Raw genomic sequence first — 12,859 nt, 5'->3', positions numbered from 1 at the left:
AGGTGCTATTCCCCAAAACTATGAATAAAGTCTACTAACCTTATAATTTGCAGCTGAGGTTTTCAATGTTCGTTGAATTTCGTCACCACCTCTGTCGCGTACCAGTTTGCCACCGGCCTGTAAAGAACCCACAGAAAAGGGCCAGGTCTTTGATTTACGGATTTTTCATCCGCCCGTGCACGGTTTCGGTGTCTCCTTGGAACGACAGCGGCGGTTTGAAATCCGTCTCGAAGGACCAATTGTTAAATGAATTTTATATCTTTGATGATAATAATCAATAATCAATTCGCCTTGACTAATGCCCAAGGTTTGTAAGACAATGGGTTAAAATAATTAGGCAAGGACTCAGCTTTCTGCAAAAGGTATCTGTAGCTTTTATTCAGAGAACGTTCTGAGGTCAGGATAACAAAACAGTCATTATATAGTTCTTGCTTTCTTACGCACATGCATTTACACACACTGTTGGTGACCTGCTTCCCCCACAAACTTCTCACACTCTTTATCACTCTCCCGAGCTCGCCTGTTCCTTTCCCTCAAGGTTAGAAATGCTTTGAAGCTTTTACTCCCAGGACCATCTGTCTCCTGGTGTCCCTCGTAATTGCATATACACATTTCTTTCCCTATCCCATGGTTCCTGGACTTTCCAGAACTAATCAAACTTATCTATCCCTACATTGATTATTCATTAACCATTCTGTATGACTAATAATTCATCATGGTTTATTGATTCATTTACCTTTATTAGATAATTCTCTTATCAATGACCCACCTTTTATAACCAACTAGCGCACCTTAATATCACAGATGGGTTTGCTGTGGCTGTTCCTCTCAAATTACTGCATTTGATTATTTTATTTTTTTTATGATTTAAGCTTATTTAACTAGGCAAGTCAGTTAAGAACACATTCTTATTTACAATGTTATGTATTGCTCATCATTGTTGTCGGCTGTTGTTTACTTATTTATTTGTTGTCTCATCACATTATTTTACAAAAAAAAACGGAAACGTAGCTAACACATCAGTATTTATTGTTTCGACGGGTCTTTTTAGTGGTATGGGGTTCCAGTATGGCGTCGCTGGTCGCATTGATTGACAGATCATCCCTGAAGTTGTTTTATTACGTAAAAGTTCTTTCACATTATGACGTTGGCTGAGTTACCGTATAAAATGCGATAGCCTTATCTCTTTGGTAATCACTTGGTTAAGTTTTACGTGATGAGAACATAAGCTCCAGTCATAGACTTTAACCATGGAGGATAATAAGGATAATAAGGTAAGCCTATGAATGGTTAACAGAGAAGGCCTATGCAGTGGTGTAGGAACCGATGCACCGTCTTTTTTTTAAATGCAGCGGCAGGGACCACAGGGTATACAGGACATCCCGCAAGTAGTGGCAGCTGGGTGGCGGTGTGGGCCAACGTTAATGTTCCACTCATATAATCATTTTAAATATTGTAAAAAAAAAAGTATGCATTATAATAACCTATGGGACTTGTTATAAATAAAATATGATCCTTGCAAAGATAACAGCAGTAGGCTACTTATCATAATTTTACCTAAATTATTGTACTAATAGGTGACTCCATAACGCATTAATTACGAATCTTGATATCAGGCAATAGGATCTATGTGTATTTATAGCGAAAACCTGTACTGTGTAGTCATTTTGTTAGTTATTTAGCAGTCTTATGGCTTGGCGATTGAAGCTGTTCAGGAACCTGTTGGTATAATTGTGTAATTACACCAAGCCCCCTCGTGCATTATTGTGTAATTATAAACCAGGCAGTTTGGGTCCTGGATGCTTATTGGCTGAAACAGCATTTCAGCCATGTGTATATACGACAATATACCACGGTTATGATGCAAAAAGACTTGTTACTGTTCTATTTATGTTGGTAACCAGTTTTTATTAGCAATATGGCACCTCAGTGTTTGTGGTATATGGCCAATATACCACAGCTAAGGGCTGTATCCAAGCAGTTTTGCCTAAGAACAGCGCTTAGCCATAGTATATTGGCCACTATAAACTGGGTGGTTCGAGCCCTGAATGCTGATTGGCTGAAAGCTGTGGTATATCAGAGCGGATACCACGGGTATGACAAAACATTTATTTTTTACTCTTCTAATTAAGTTGGTAACCAGTTTATAATAACTCTGCGTTGTGTCGTGCGTAAGAACAGCTCTTAGCTGTGGTATATTGGCCATATCCATGAGCATTTAAAAAATGGTCTAATTTGTTCCAATCAGAGTTTAAACGAAGATGATCCACATGATCATCAAAGTTTGGAAGGTCAAGTCCAGAAAATGAAGAAAGATATCCTGAGTTTAAACTATCCAGAAGATAGTGAAGTGAAGGATCCCCTGCCTCAGATCGAGCTGAAGGCTGTGACAAGGAGAAAAGTTAAGGTGAGACAATAGATTGAGGAGAGAAAGGGAAATCTGGGGTCTTACCTGTCCACACTCCAAACCTGTCCAATATGCCATACAACATGCTGTTGTGAGGTTGGAGGGTAAATTGTCCTTACAACAGACTTCCATAATAATATTCAATCACCAATCGTTTACCCTAGCTCTTCTCAAAGGCCTGTATAGCAACGGCAACATACAGTATGTCACTGACTGTATTGTCTTTTTAGACAAAGAGGAGGACCGGTGCCAACAGGTCCACAGTTGAACAGAGCACTGATACTGATGCAGCTGAGAGAGATTTTGTTGATAATCAGAATGATGAAGATGAGGAAGAGGTGAAGAAGGATCCCCTGCCTCAGATGGAGCAGGATGCCGTGAAGAGAAATAAAGTCAAGGTAAGGGAATAGATTGAGCAGAGATGTGGATATTTGAGATATCTTTCATGTCTATAACTTGACCCTACAGCATGTTGTTCTGAGGAAGGTAAATTGCCCATACAATACCCTTTTATCTCCTAATAGTAAATCTAGGGCTGACCCCATTTGGTCGACTGGTCGATTGTTTGGTCGATAAGCTATTGGTTGACTGGGATTTCTTAAGTCGAGCAGTCGCAAAAGTTTTTTTTTCTTCATGGTGCACATGGACACCTGTCTGATTCGCGCCTGTCACAGTTGACTAATCCATTACCGAGGCCACAGTGATGGCACAGTCCATCACGCTAAGACGTGATACTGAAATTGTATATGGTTATATTATGTAAAAATAATGGTGCAACACTAATCAATCCAATATTATTTTATAACAAATGTGCTTTCTCCCGCGTTGGATACGGTCGCTGTCCGTGGTTCTGAAACATAATCTTCAGTGCGCCGTAGAATTGGGGCCCTTCCCTATGTTGCTATGTGCATAATAGCAAAGTTAACCAGCATATTGGGATTGAGAACAATGCTGCAGAGGCAGCAGCAGCAGCAGAGACGGGGAAACAGCCCTTGCCTTAGCCTAATTGTCTAAGAAGATTGAGGAGAGAAGAAAACACAACTTAATTAGGTCTATAATCAATAGCCTAATTGTTAAATGTGCCTGGCTTTGTAAATCATCCATATATATATTACCAGTCAAAAGGGTTTTTCTTTATTTTTACTATTTTCTACATTGTAGAATAGTAGTGAAGACATCAAAACTATGAAATAACACATATGGAATCATGTAGGTACCAAAAAAGTGTTAAACAAATCAAAATCTACTTTATATTTGAGATTCTTCAAAGTAGTCACTCTTTGCCTTGATGACAGCTTTGCACACTCTTGGCATTCTCTCAACCAGCCTCATGTGGTAGTCACCTGGGATGCATTTCATTAATTAACAGGTGTGCCTTGTTAAAAGTTAAGTAAAGGAAGTTCTTTCCTTCTTAATGCGTTTGAGCCAACCAGTTGTGTTGTGACAAGGTAGGGTTGGTATACAGAAGATAGCCCTATTTGGTAAAAGGCCAAGTCCATATTATGGCAAGAACAGCTCAAATAAGCAAAGAGAAACAACAGTCCGTCACTACTATAAGACATGAAGGTCAGTCAATCCGGAAAATGTCAAGAACTTTGAACGTTTCATCAAGTGCAAAAACCATCAAGTCGCAAAAACCATCAAGCGCTATGATGAAACTGGCTCTCATGAGGACCGCCACAGGAAAGGAAGACCCAGAGTTACCTCGGCTGCAGAGGATACGTTCATTAGAGTTAACTGCACCTCACATTGCAGCCTAAATAAATGCTTCACAGAGTTCAAGTAACAGACACATCTCAACATCAACTGTTCAGAGGAGACTGCGTGAATCAGGCCTTCATGGTCAAATTGCTGCGAAGAAAGCACTACTAAAGGACACCAATAAAAAGAAGAGACTTGCATGGGCCAAGAAACACGAGCAATGGACATTAGACCCGTGGAAATCTGTCCTTTGGTCTGATGAGTCCAAATCTGAGATTTTTGGTTCCAAGAATGTCTTTGTGAGAGTAGGTGAACAAATGATCTCCGCATATGTGGTTCCCACCATGAAGCATCGAGGAGGTGTGATGGTGTGGGGATGCTTTGCTGCTGACACTGTCTGTGATTTGTTTAGAATTCAAGGCACACTTAACCAGCATGGCTACCATAGTATCCTGCAGTGATACGCCATCGTATCTGGTTTGCGCTTAGTGGGACTATAATTTATTTTTCAACAGGACAATTACCCAACACACCTCTAGGCTGTGTAAGGGCTATTTGACCAAGAAGGCGAGTGATGGAGTGCTGCATCAGATGACCTGACATCCACAATCACCCAACCTCAACCCAATTGAGATGTTTTGGGATGAATTGGACCGCAGAGTGAAGGAAAAGCAGCCAACAAGTTCTCAGCATATGTGGGAAGTCCTTCAAGACTATTGGAAAAGCATTCCAGGTGAAGCTGGTTGAGAGAATTCCAAGAGTGTACAAAGCTGCTGTCAAGGCTTTGAAGAACCTCAAATATAAAATATAAAATATATTTTGATTTGTTTAACACTTTTTTAGTACCTACATGATTCCATATGTGTTATTTCATAGTTTTGATGTCTTCACTACTATTCTACAATGTAGAAAATAGTAAAAATAAAGAAAAAGCCTTGAATGAGTAGGTGTGTCCAAACTTTTGATATATATATATACAGATATAAGACAGATATAGCTTCTGTTGCCTGTTTGAGTATTTGTTTAATAGCCTACTGATTCTGTGAGCACCAAGCCTCATGCACCGGCAAAATGTTGAATTAAGCAATTTCACAGATTTGGCTGTTTTTAATCTTTGCTATGCTGTAATAAAGGCTTTACAATTTTTTGGTCGTTAGAACAGACTGGTATTGCTTAGAATTTATTTAGTGTTGTTTACACTGTTCCAAATGGTCAGAAAAAACAATATTGTAATCTAACAGCAAATGTTTGGCACACATAATACTCTGTCAGCGCTTGCTCCTATACCCTCCTTGTTCTTGACCACCAGTAGTTTCCACAACTAAGTCAAATGTCTTCCACAGATCTGAATTTCCCTTTCCCTCCTAAGCAACCAGTAAACATTCACCCGTTTGGCGTTTATTTTTCACATCCTCCGCATCCATTTTGCTGTCGAAATTACTGTGTTCGGAGTTTGTTATAACCAATTTATTGATTTGATTATGATAGGCTATAGGTCAGGCCCTAATTGTCACATGCATGCAATGCTTACATGTTTCACATAAAGAGAGCAAGGCTGAGGAAATAGGTAATGCTTTTTGTAAACAAGTTAGGGATTTCGGTAACAGAACTTTTCATTCAGAAACGAGGAAGAAACGAAATGGCTGAAATGATCTTGCATCTTCAGCATGGACAGCAGAATAAACACTTGCTGTTATGCGGTGCCTTTTCACTGCAGTAGGGAGGAGAGCGAGACAACGTGCGCCTGTCACACAGGCACTCGCTGTCATTTATTTTAATACAGTGTCACCATCGGGCTCTTTCTTGAGTCATTTGTGTGTCTTAATTATTTAATCAAACAGTGTGCTTAAAGCATCAGACAAGCTCAGTGCCTATGTAAGTGATTGTATTCAAACACATAGGGTGTGTCTGATATGGAAAAATACATTTTAACATTAGAACAGGATGACTCTCGGTCGACAAAGTTTTTTTTTGTCGGGGACAGCCCTACAATCAATCTTACCCTTGCTCTACTCAAAGGGCTGTATTGGAATGGCTTCATACAGTATCTACGTGTATATCATTGACTGTATTGTCTTTTTAGACCAAGAGGACCAAGAGAAACAAAGTGGAGCAGATCACTGATACAGATGCAGGTCATAAATGAAACTCTAATTTCACTGAATGTAATCCTTTTGCATGTAAATGTGATTTAGTATGGGCATCTATTGAGCAGAGGACTAATAGCAGAGTGCACATGTTATCCTTTCTTGGGTACTTAACTTCACAAAGTACACAAAGTTGGCTAACCTCAGAAGGTTATATGTTTTCTGACTTCTTTACCTTGGTGAATGCTGCTTTGGACACAGGTCCCTCTACATCTGTGGAATTCTCTAGGATGGCAATTCAGCGGACATTTCACCAGGGACAATCTAATGAAAAGATCCTAAGTGAGTGTGTCTCCAGGGCCTGTCAGACCAGGGCTCTTGACCTCCCGCCAATCAATCCGGATGCTTTCAACCCGATTATCATCCGGTTTCTGGAAAAACTTACTGAGGAGTATGTCCAAACTTCTATTGTAGTATTTGAATACAATGTCATCTGGAGGATTTTATAAATTGTATGTGTGTTGGTGTGCTTTTTGGTGCTAAAAACATCTAATTATCTCCTATAGGCAATGGAGGCAGTTAAGCATTGGCAGGATGGACCCTGTAAGTCCCTTAACCTTGAAAATTATTCATAGATATATTAATAGATGTTTCAAGAAAATTAGATACAAGCCATTTATCTGTCTACAGTATCATCCACATTATCACAAACAGTTACATTCAAAGAGCTTTTTAGAAGCCTACTGCTTTTCATGCTTTCCAATATATGCCACTTTCATGATTCTCATGAACATATGTGAGATTGTTGGTATCTCTTCGAGGAGCTTGGTTTCAGAGCCCGGCTATGAGTAATCTACTTACACTGTTTTCGGTCCTACAGGTGATGAGGGCACTGCTTGCAGAGATGTGCCTGGAGATTGTGCGGTTTGTATCTGAGGCCATCCTGGAGGTCATCATACCTGCAATTTTCCGTTTTGTACGGATATACAGCCATGTGTCTCCAGTATCCGGCAAGTCTCTGACAGAATTAGAGACATATTCTAGCACAAACCTGAAGGTTCGCAAGAGTGGCAGCAGAAAATCCTCAAGGTCTTGCGCGGCCAAATCAAGCTCCTCTCGTAATGGGTATGTTCAGTCATTCCTAAAGAAACCGGTTTCACCTAACTATTCATAACCCATATTGTGAAAATATGTTTTGTTATCTGTATAACAGTTTACTCTTAATGACTGATTACTGAATTATGCATTAATGTGACTAGAGTGTCTACTATCGAATATGGAATGCTGTATTGTTTGCTTTGTATTCTCAAAGGTCTCAGACAGTGTTGCCAAAGACTCAGGGAGATGGTGAGTCTATATCATCTGAGCCACTCAGTGACTTTTTTGGGATCACTGAGGACAGTCTCCTCACTAGTGTCCAGGATTCCTTCAAAGAGTCGCTGAACAATGTCCTCTGTATCCAAAGAGAGGGCCAGGTAGACACTCAAAGTCTATCCCGGGTTATTGTTGGAGAAGTGTCAAAGAAGGTCAATTCCATAATCTCTGTGGCCATTCAAACTCCAATCTCTGGGCGAATGTCCCCTGTCATTTTTGCCAGTGGTGGTGTCTCCAGCACCAAGGTGGTTGAGGAGATGGTGTCTGGCGTTTCCAACATACTTCAGATGTTCATTAATGGGCAGAGTGTTGAGCAGAGTGTTGTTTTCAGAGAGGATGGTGTTGAGGTGGATATGACACATTTAACAGGACAGGTCATGACAGCCCTCAGTGGCACTGTTTTGAACTTCAGCAATAAGGAGGAAAATGAACCCGACAAGAGGGAACTGCTTTGTGTTGTTGCTGACCATATGAAGATGCTTGAATCTTGTAAAAGTTCTGAGGAGATGCTAAAACAAGGAGAGAGCAACCTCAATATCAAAGGTGCCAAATCTAGTCTTCATCTGTCAACACAAAGTATGGACAGACTACTCACTGAGGAGTTTCAGACCAAGGCCACCGAATCGATCCGGGAGATCGTTAAAAGATTCAGGGGTTGTACATCATGTTGTTCTGGCACTACATCATCTAGTCCAATTCCTAGGATAGGTGAGATCGGAGACCTTATGATCGACCATGAGGCCTCTGAGTTGGTAAGTACCTTTGTTTCAGACATGGACAATCTTACCCAGGCTATCAGGGCATCCTGCTCTCCTGCACAGAGTGAGCAGATCCTTCTTGAAAACCATCAGAGTAAGATCTGGTCTTACACTGTTGGTTGTTACTACAACACGAAAAATACGCTGAAGAGGCTTTTTACCTGTCCAGAAAAAGGGTCTCTCTCAAGTACATTTGTGGAGAGCACAAAAGATTCTTTCACAATGGTTCCAACTTTGTACCTGGACGTCGGTCATTCCAGTAATGGTGAGGCTGACACATCGGACTCCATTTCTTGTAAACCACTTTTAATAACCCCCTCATCCATGAATGAACAAAAAGGACAAAGTGAGACCCCAAAACCTCTCTTGGCTCTCAAAAAGTATTTGCAAGACCAAGTCCTCCTTGACACCACAAAAGCGATTGCCAGCCAGGTTCTAGTCTTGTATAAGACTGAGGTGATGGAGAAGTTGTCATCTTCTGTTGGAGAGTGTGATTCTTTAGAGTCTCTGGAGGCCACTCTATTTGTGGATGGCATCATGTCTGACTTGAATGACTTCACCAGTTCTTGTTCTGCTTCACCATCTGAGTTGTTAGACAGTGAACAATGTCTCTCCGATCTCACTTTTCCACTTGGTCTGCAGGACAGCACCACCAACAGTGAATCTACCCAGAGTCTTCCAGTTATAAATATGAAGAAACTCTCCAGTGTGTCTTTCCAGACAAAGGCTAGAAAGGTAGTGAGTGAAGCTCTGAGATCTGTCAGCCCCTTTACAACCAGCTTACTGGGAGACTCTGAAGCATCTACATTACTGGACACTTTTGTAACAGATGTGGATACTATTGTTCAGTCCATGCAGACACATGAACCTGAAATTCTCAGAATTTCAAAAGGGAGCACCCTTTCTGCTGCTCGTATTATATATCATAGATTTCGACAAATGCTGAGGCGGTTTCTCACTCCCTGCCAAGACTCTGTAAAGGTCATCGATGGTGTTACACCAATACATGATGAGACTCTCAAACAGGCTTCCAGTGAAAGTTTAGATTCTCAGGTGACTTGTAATAGTGATTCTCTTGAAATCCAAGCGGACTTTCAAACCTGTACCAAGGAGGTCATTAGTCAGATCCTCACTGTGTATCATTCTGAGGAATCAATGGAGGAATGCCTCTCTAGCCTAAAAGGAGATACAGAAGACCTGTCCAAGTTTTTGGATGCCGTTGTTTCTCAGATTGACGTCCTTGCCGCCTCCAAATCATATTTATCTGTTGATGACTATGCTGTCAATACACAGGACAATTTGCATGGTGAGATCAACAATGATGAAGAGGAAGCATCCTCTAGAAGTCTTAAATCCACAGCCTTTGACAAACTATGTACTGAGGAGTTTCAAACTAAAGCCTCACATATGGCTGGTGGGATCCTTCAATCAGGGTTGATTGGCATTGTAAATGCCAGCCTTGATGGTAGAAGTGCAGACATTTGTGCAGAGTCCAGTAATGATGGTGACGATAGAGATGTCAAAATCCTTCAGAAGAGTGGAACTCCATCTTTATTCACCTCTTCTCTGCACACCAATTCTGCAGCATCCAACATCGTCATAAATATCACTAAAGACCTTAATAGCTTCACCCAGATGACTAAAATGTCTGATGCTTCAGTGTCTGGCCAGTTAGAGAGATCCCTGTCAGCTTCAACCCTTCCTGTCAGTGTTCACAATGGGGCCAATGTGAAAGGAAAGATAATTTGGCAAGGCACTGTTAACCTGTTCAACAATGTGTTCACCAAGGTCAAGGATTTTTTTGCACAGCAACAACCGGTCCTCCTAGACAATGTGGTTGAGGCCCCCAAACATGTCGAATCCATATGCAGAACAGCTACTTCTACACAAATGACTTACAGTGAACATGAAGGCAGCCAGGCCAGCATGGTAAATTATTCCAAAGCCTTAATTAGTCAGACTCTGATGACAATCCAGAGGAGAGTGTCTATGTCAGAGAGGATGAGCACCTCAGAGAAAGGCCTCTTGACTCGTTCCATTGTGGGCTCCATGTTGGAGGATGTTGACATGGTGAGAACTGATGGACACGAGATACATCGGCCATCCTCCTCAAAGTCCTCCCTGTCCATCACCTCTGCCATGACCAGAGGGTCCCAGAGTGATTTTACAAATTCTCTTCCAGGCACTCCAGTCCCCAATGAGTGGCCTGTTGAAAGCTATTGTCCTATCATTAGGAGTTCGGTCATTGATATGAGTGACTCCTCAACTCATTCACAAGGGTCAACAAATTACACAAGGCAAACCATCTCTGCCATAGTTGACACTGTTATGGAGGTCATTCCAAGAGAAGATACAGAACACATAGCCACTGCAGATGATGTCACTTCTTTGACAAGAAGACTTGCGAGACTCAGCCCCAGGGATGGTCTTCAGAACTTCTCACATGAGCTCACTGACAAAGTTTATGAGCTCATAAAAAGTCACAACACCCCCCAGGCTCTTTTTGTGCCAGCTGGCAAGAGCGTGTCTGACTCTATTCTTTTGAAGCTGAAGACAGGATTGAATGCTTCTGAAGAATCCAGGGAGTTTCCATCTGACCTTGTGTACTCCTTTGCTAAGGAGTCAATAAAACGTCTGCTACAGCAGATTGTCCCCTGGCTTCCTCCACCATCACAAGGATCAGATTTCTGCCAAACTATCATCTCTGATGGTTCTCTGCAGGACACAAGTCGGCTTATCCCGAGCTGTTCTGCCATCTCCATTAGTTCCTCACAGGTTTACTCTGACACAAAGAGCCTTTTCACCAATATAATGGTCAATCAGGTCATGGATACCTGTTCTGTGGCCTCCAATTCATCAGAAGAATTATCAGAGTTGATGAACATAATCAATGGGTTGTCCCCAACTGATGCTGGAACACTTGACTCTGACAGACCGGCTCTTATGACCACTAGCCGTCAGTCTAGTGCCAAATCATTGCCTGGACCCTCTCTGTCTGGCAGCAGCACACACAACGGTGGAACTGTGGATATTCAAGTTTTAGGAGAGGTGGAATCCAAGATGGACAACAAAGATCTGGAGATGTCTAGTGTCTCTGTGCATCCATCAACTCCATCAGCCATGGACTCTGATACATATACATCATTTGACTCCACTAGCAATGACTACACCTCTTTGGTACTTTTACTGATTGTTAGATTGCTGTCAATGATCCCTACCCCTATCACATTACTGGAATCCTCTGACATTGGTGAAACATCAAGAGTTCTCACAAAGAGGATTCAGTCTGAGTTCTGTGGCACCTCAGGCCTTGAACCAACTCAAGCCTACCCCCAGAATCTGAAAATCAAAAAGATTTTCAAGGCTGTCTACAAGGGGCTTCTTCAAGAATTCGGGTCAGAGAAGATGCTCCAGGTTGCAATGAAGTCAACGGATTATGCATTTGACGATGCCCTGGTCAAATCATTAACTAGGGAACTACTAACTAAATGCAATGAGGCTAACTCTTCACCTCCCTCCATGACCCAGTTGCCATCACACAATGCACTTGGCAATGACGAGGTAGGTAATTCTAGTCTTCCAACAACTGGTAAAAAGGAAAAGAAGAGAGGAAGATTCAGCGCTCTCTGTGGACTCAACCTAAAGGTACATATGTCATCAAAATACAAATTATAAAGATTATTTTTATTAAATACGTACAGTATGATGGTAAACACTGATACCTTTTGTGTGGAATTTCTCCTACTGTACAAATGACTGTTTGTTACCCAGTGTACAAAGAAGGTCAACAAGAAGAACCACTGCACTCCAACACCTTCCCAGAACCAGACCCCTGCCGTCAGTGAAACAGGTAAGTCAATACACTCAAATGTGTACTGAACAAAAATATAAACGCAACATACAACAATTTAAAAGATTTTACTGAGTTACAGTTCATATAAGGAAATCAGTCAATTGAAATACGTTCATTAGGCCCTTATCTATGGATATCACATGACTGCTACCTGCCGCACTACATTTGTAAATTATGTAGAATATTACAATTTAAATAATAATAATGCAATACTAATTCTTCAGACTAACTAGGGTCAGTTAAAGAAAATGTTATGTTTACATTTTTTCCCCCCAGCAATTGTCAATGATCAAGACTCCTGCCAAACAGAGAGTGTATGCTCCACCAAGAAGAAACCAAGGAAGCGTTCGCTCATTTCCAGGATGTTTTCAGCTATAGGCAAAGCCTTGTCCAGCCCCTTTACTTCCTGCTATAAAAGGAAGACCACCTAATCTATATTTCAAAATAAATATTTTAAATAAACATAATTGCATTAATTCCTCATGTTGAGTGTTTTTCATTATATAATATTGGATGATATAACGTGTAGAAGTTGTATAGTTGACTATATTACTTTTACATTTAAGATACATTAAAAAAAACATAAGAATAGTGTACACTTCTAGGTACAGTTGAAGTCTGATGTTTACATACACCTTAGCCAAATACAGTTAAACTCAGTTTTTCACAATTACTGACA

The 12,859-nt window shown here is 41.0% G+C and overlaps 1 protein-coding gene across 1 annotated transcript; it reads left to right on the top strand.

The window, feature by feature from the left end:
- The first annotated feature begins 689 nt into the window (after positions 1-689).
- Positions 690-12,656, top strand: LOC115156379 (uncharacterized). The gene is made up of 12 exons (XM_029703850.1): positions 690-1,274; positions 2,249-2,407; positions 2,638-2,805; positions 6,192-6,243; positions 6,457-6,646; positions 6,762-6,798; positions 7,076-7,320; positions 7,508-9,062; positions 10,305-10,485; positions 10,840-11,972; positions 12,099-12,177; positions 12,457-12,656. The coding sequence occupies exons 1-12, from the start codon at positions 1,251-1,253 to the stop codon at positions 12,609-12,611; spliced, it is 3,978 nt and encodes a 1,325-aa protein (XP_029559710.1). The 5' UTR covers positions 690-1,250; the 3' UTR covers positions 12,612-12,656.
- The last annotated feature ends 203 nt before the right edge of the window (positions 12,657-12,859 follow it).

This window comes from Salmo trutta, chromosome 20, assembly GCF_901001165.1.
Source record: "Salmo trutta chromosome 20, fSalTru1.1, whole genome shotgun sequence".
In the NCBI taxonomy this organism is placed as follows: Eukaryota; Metazoa; Chordata; class Actinopteri; order Salmoniformes; family Salmonidae; genus Salmo; species Salmo trutta.
Note: the sequence above shows the minus strand (reverse complement) of the source record. Positions and strands in the feature narration are given on the sequence as shown.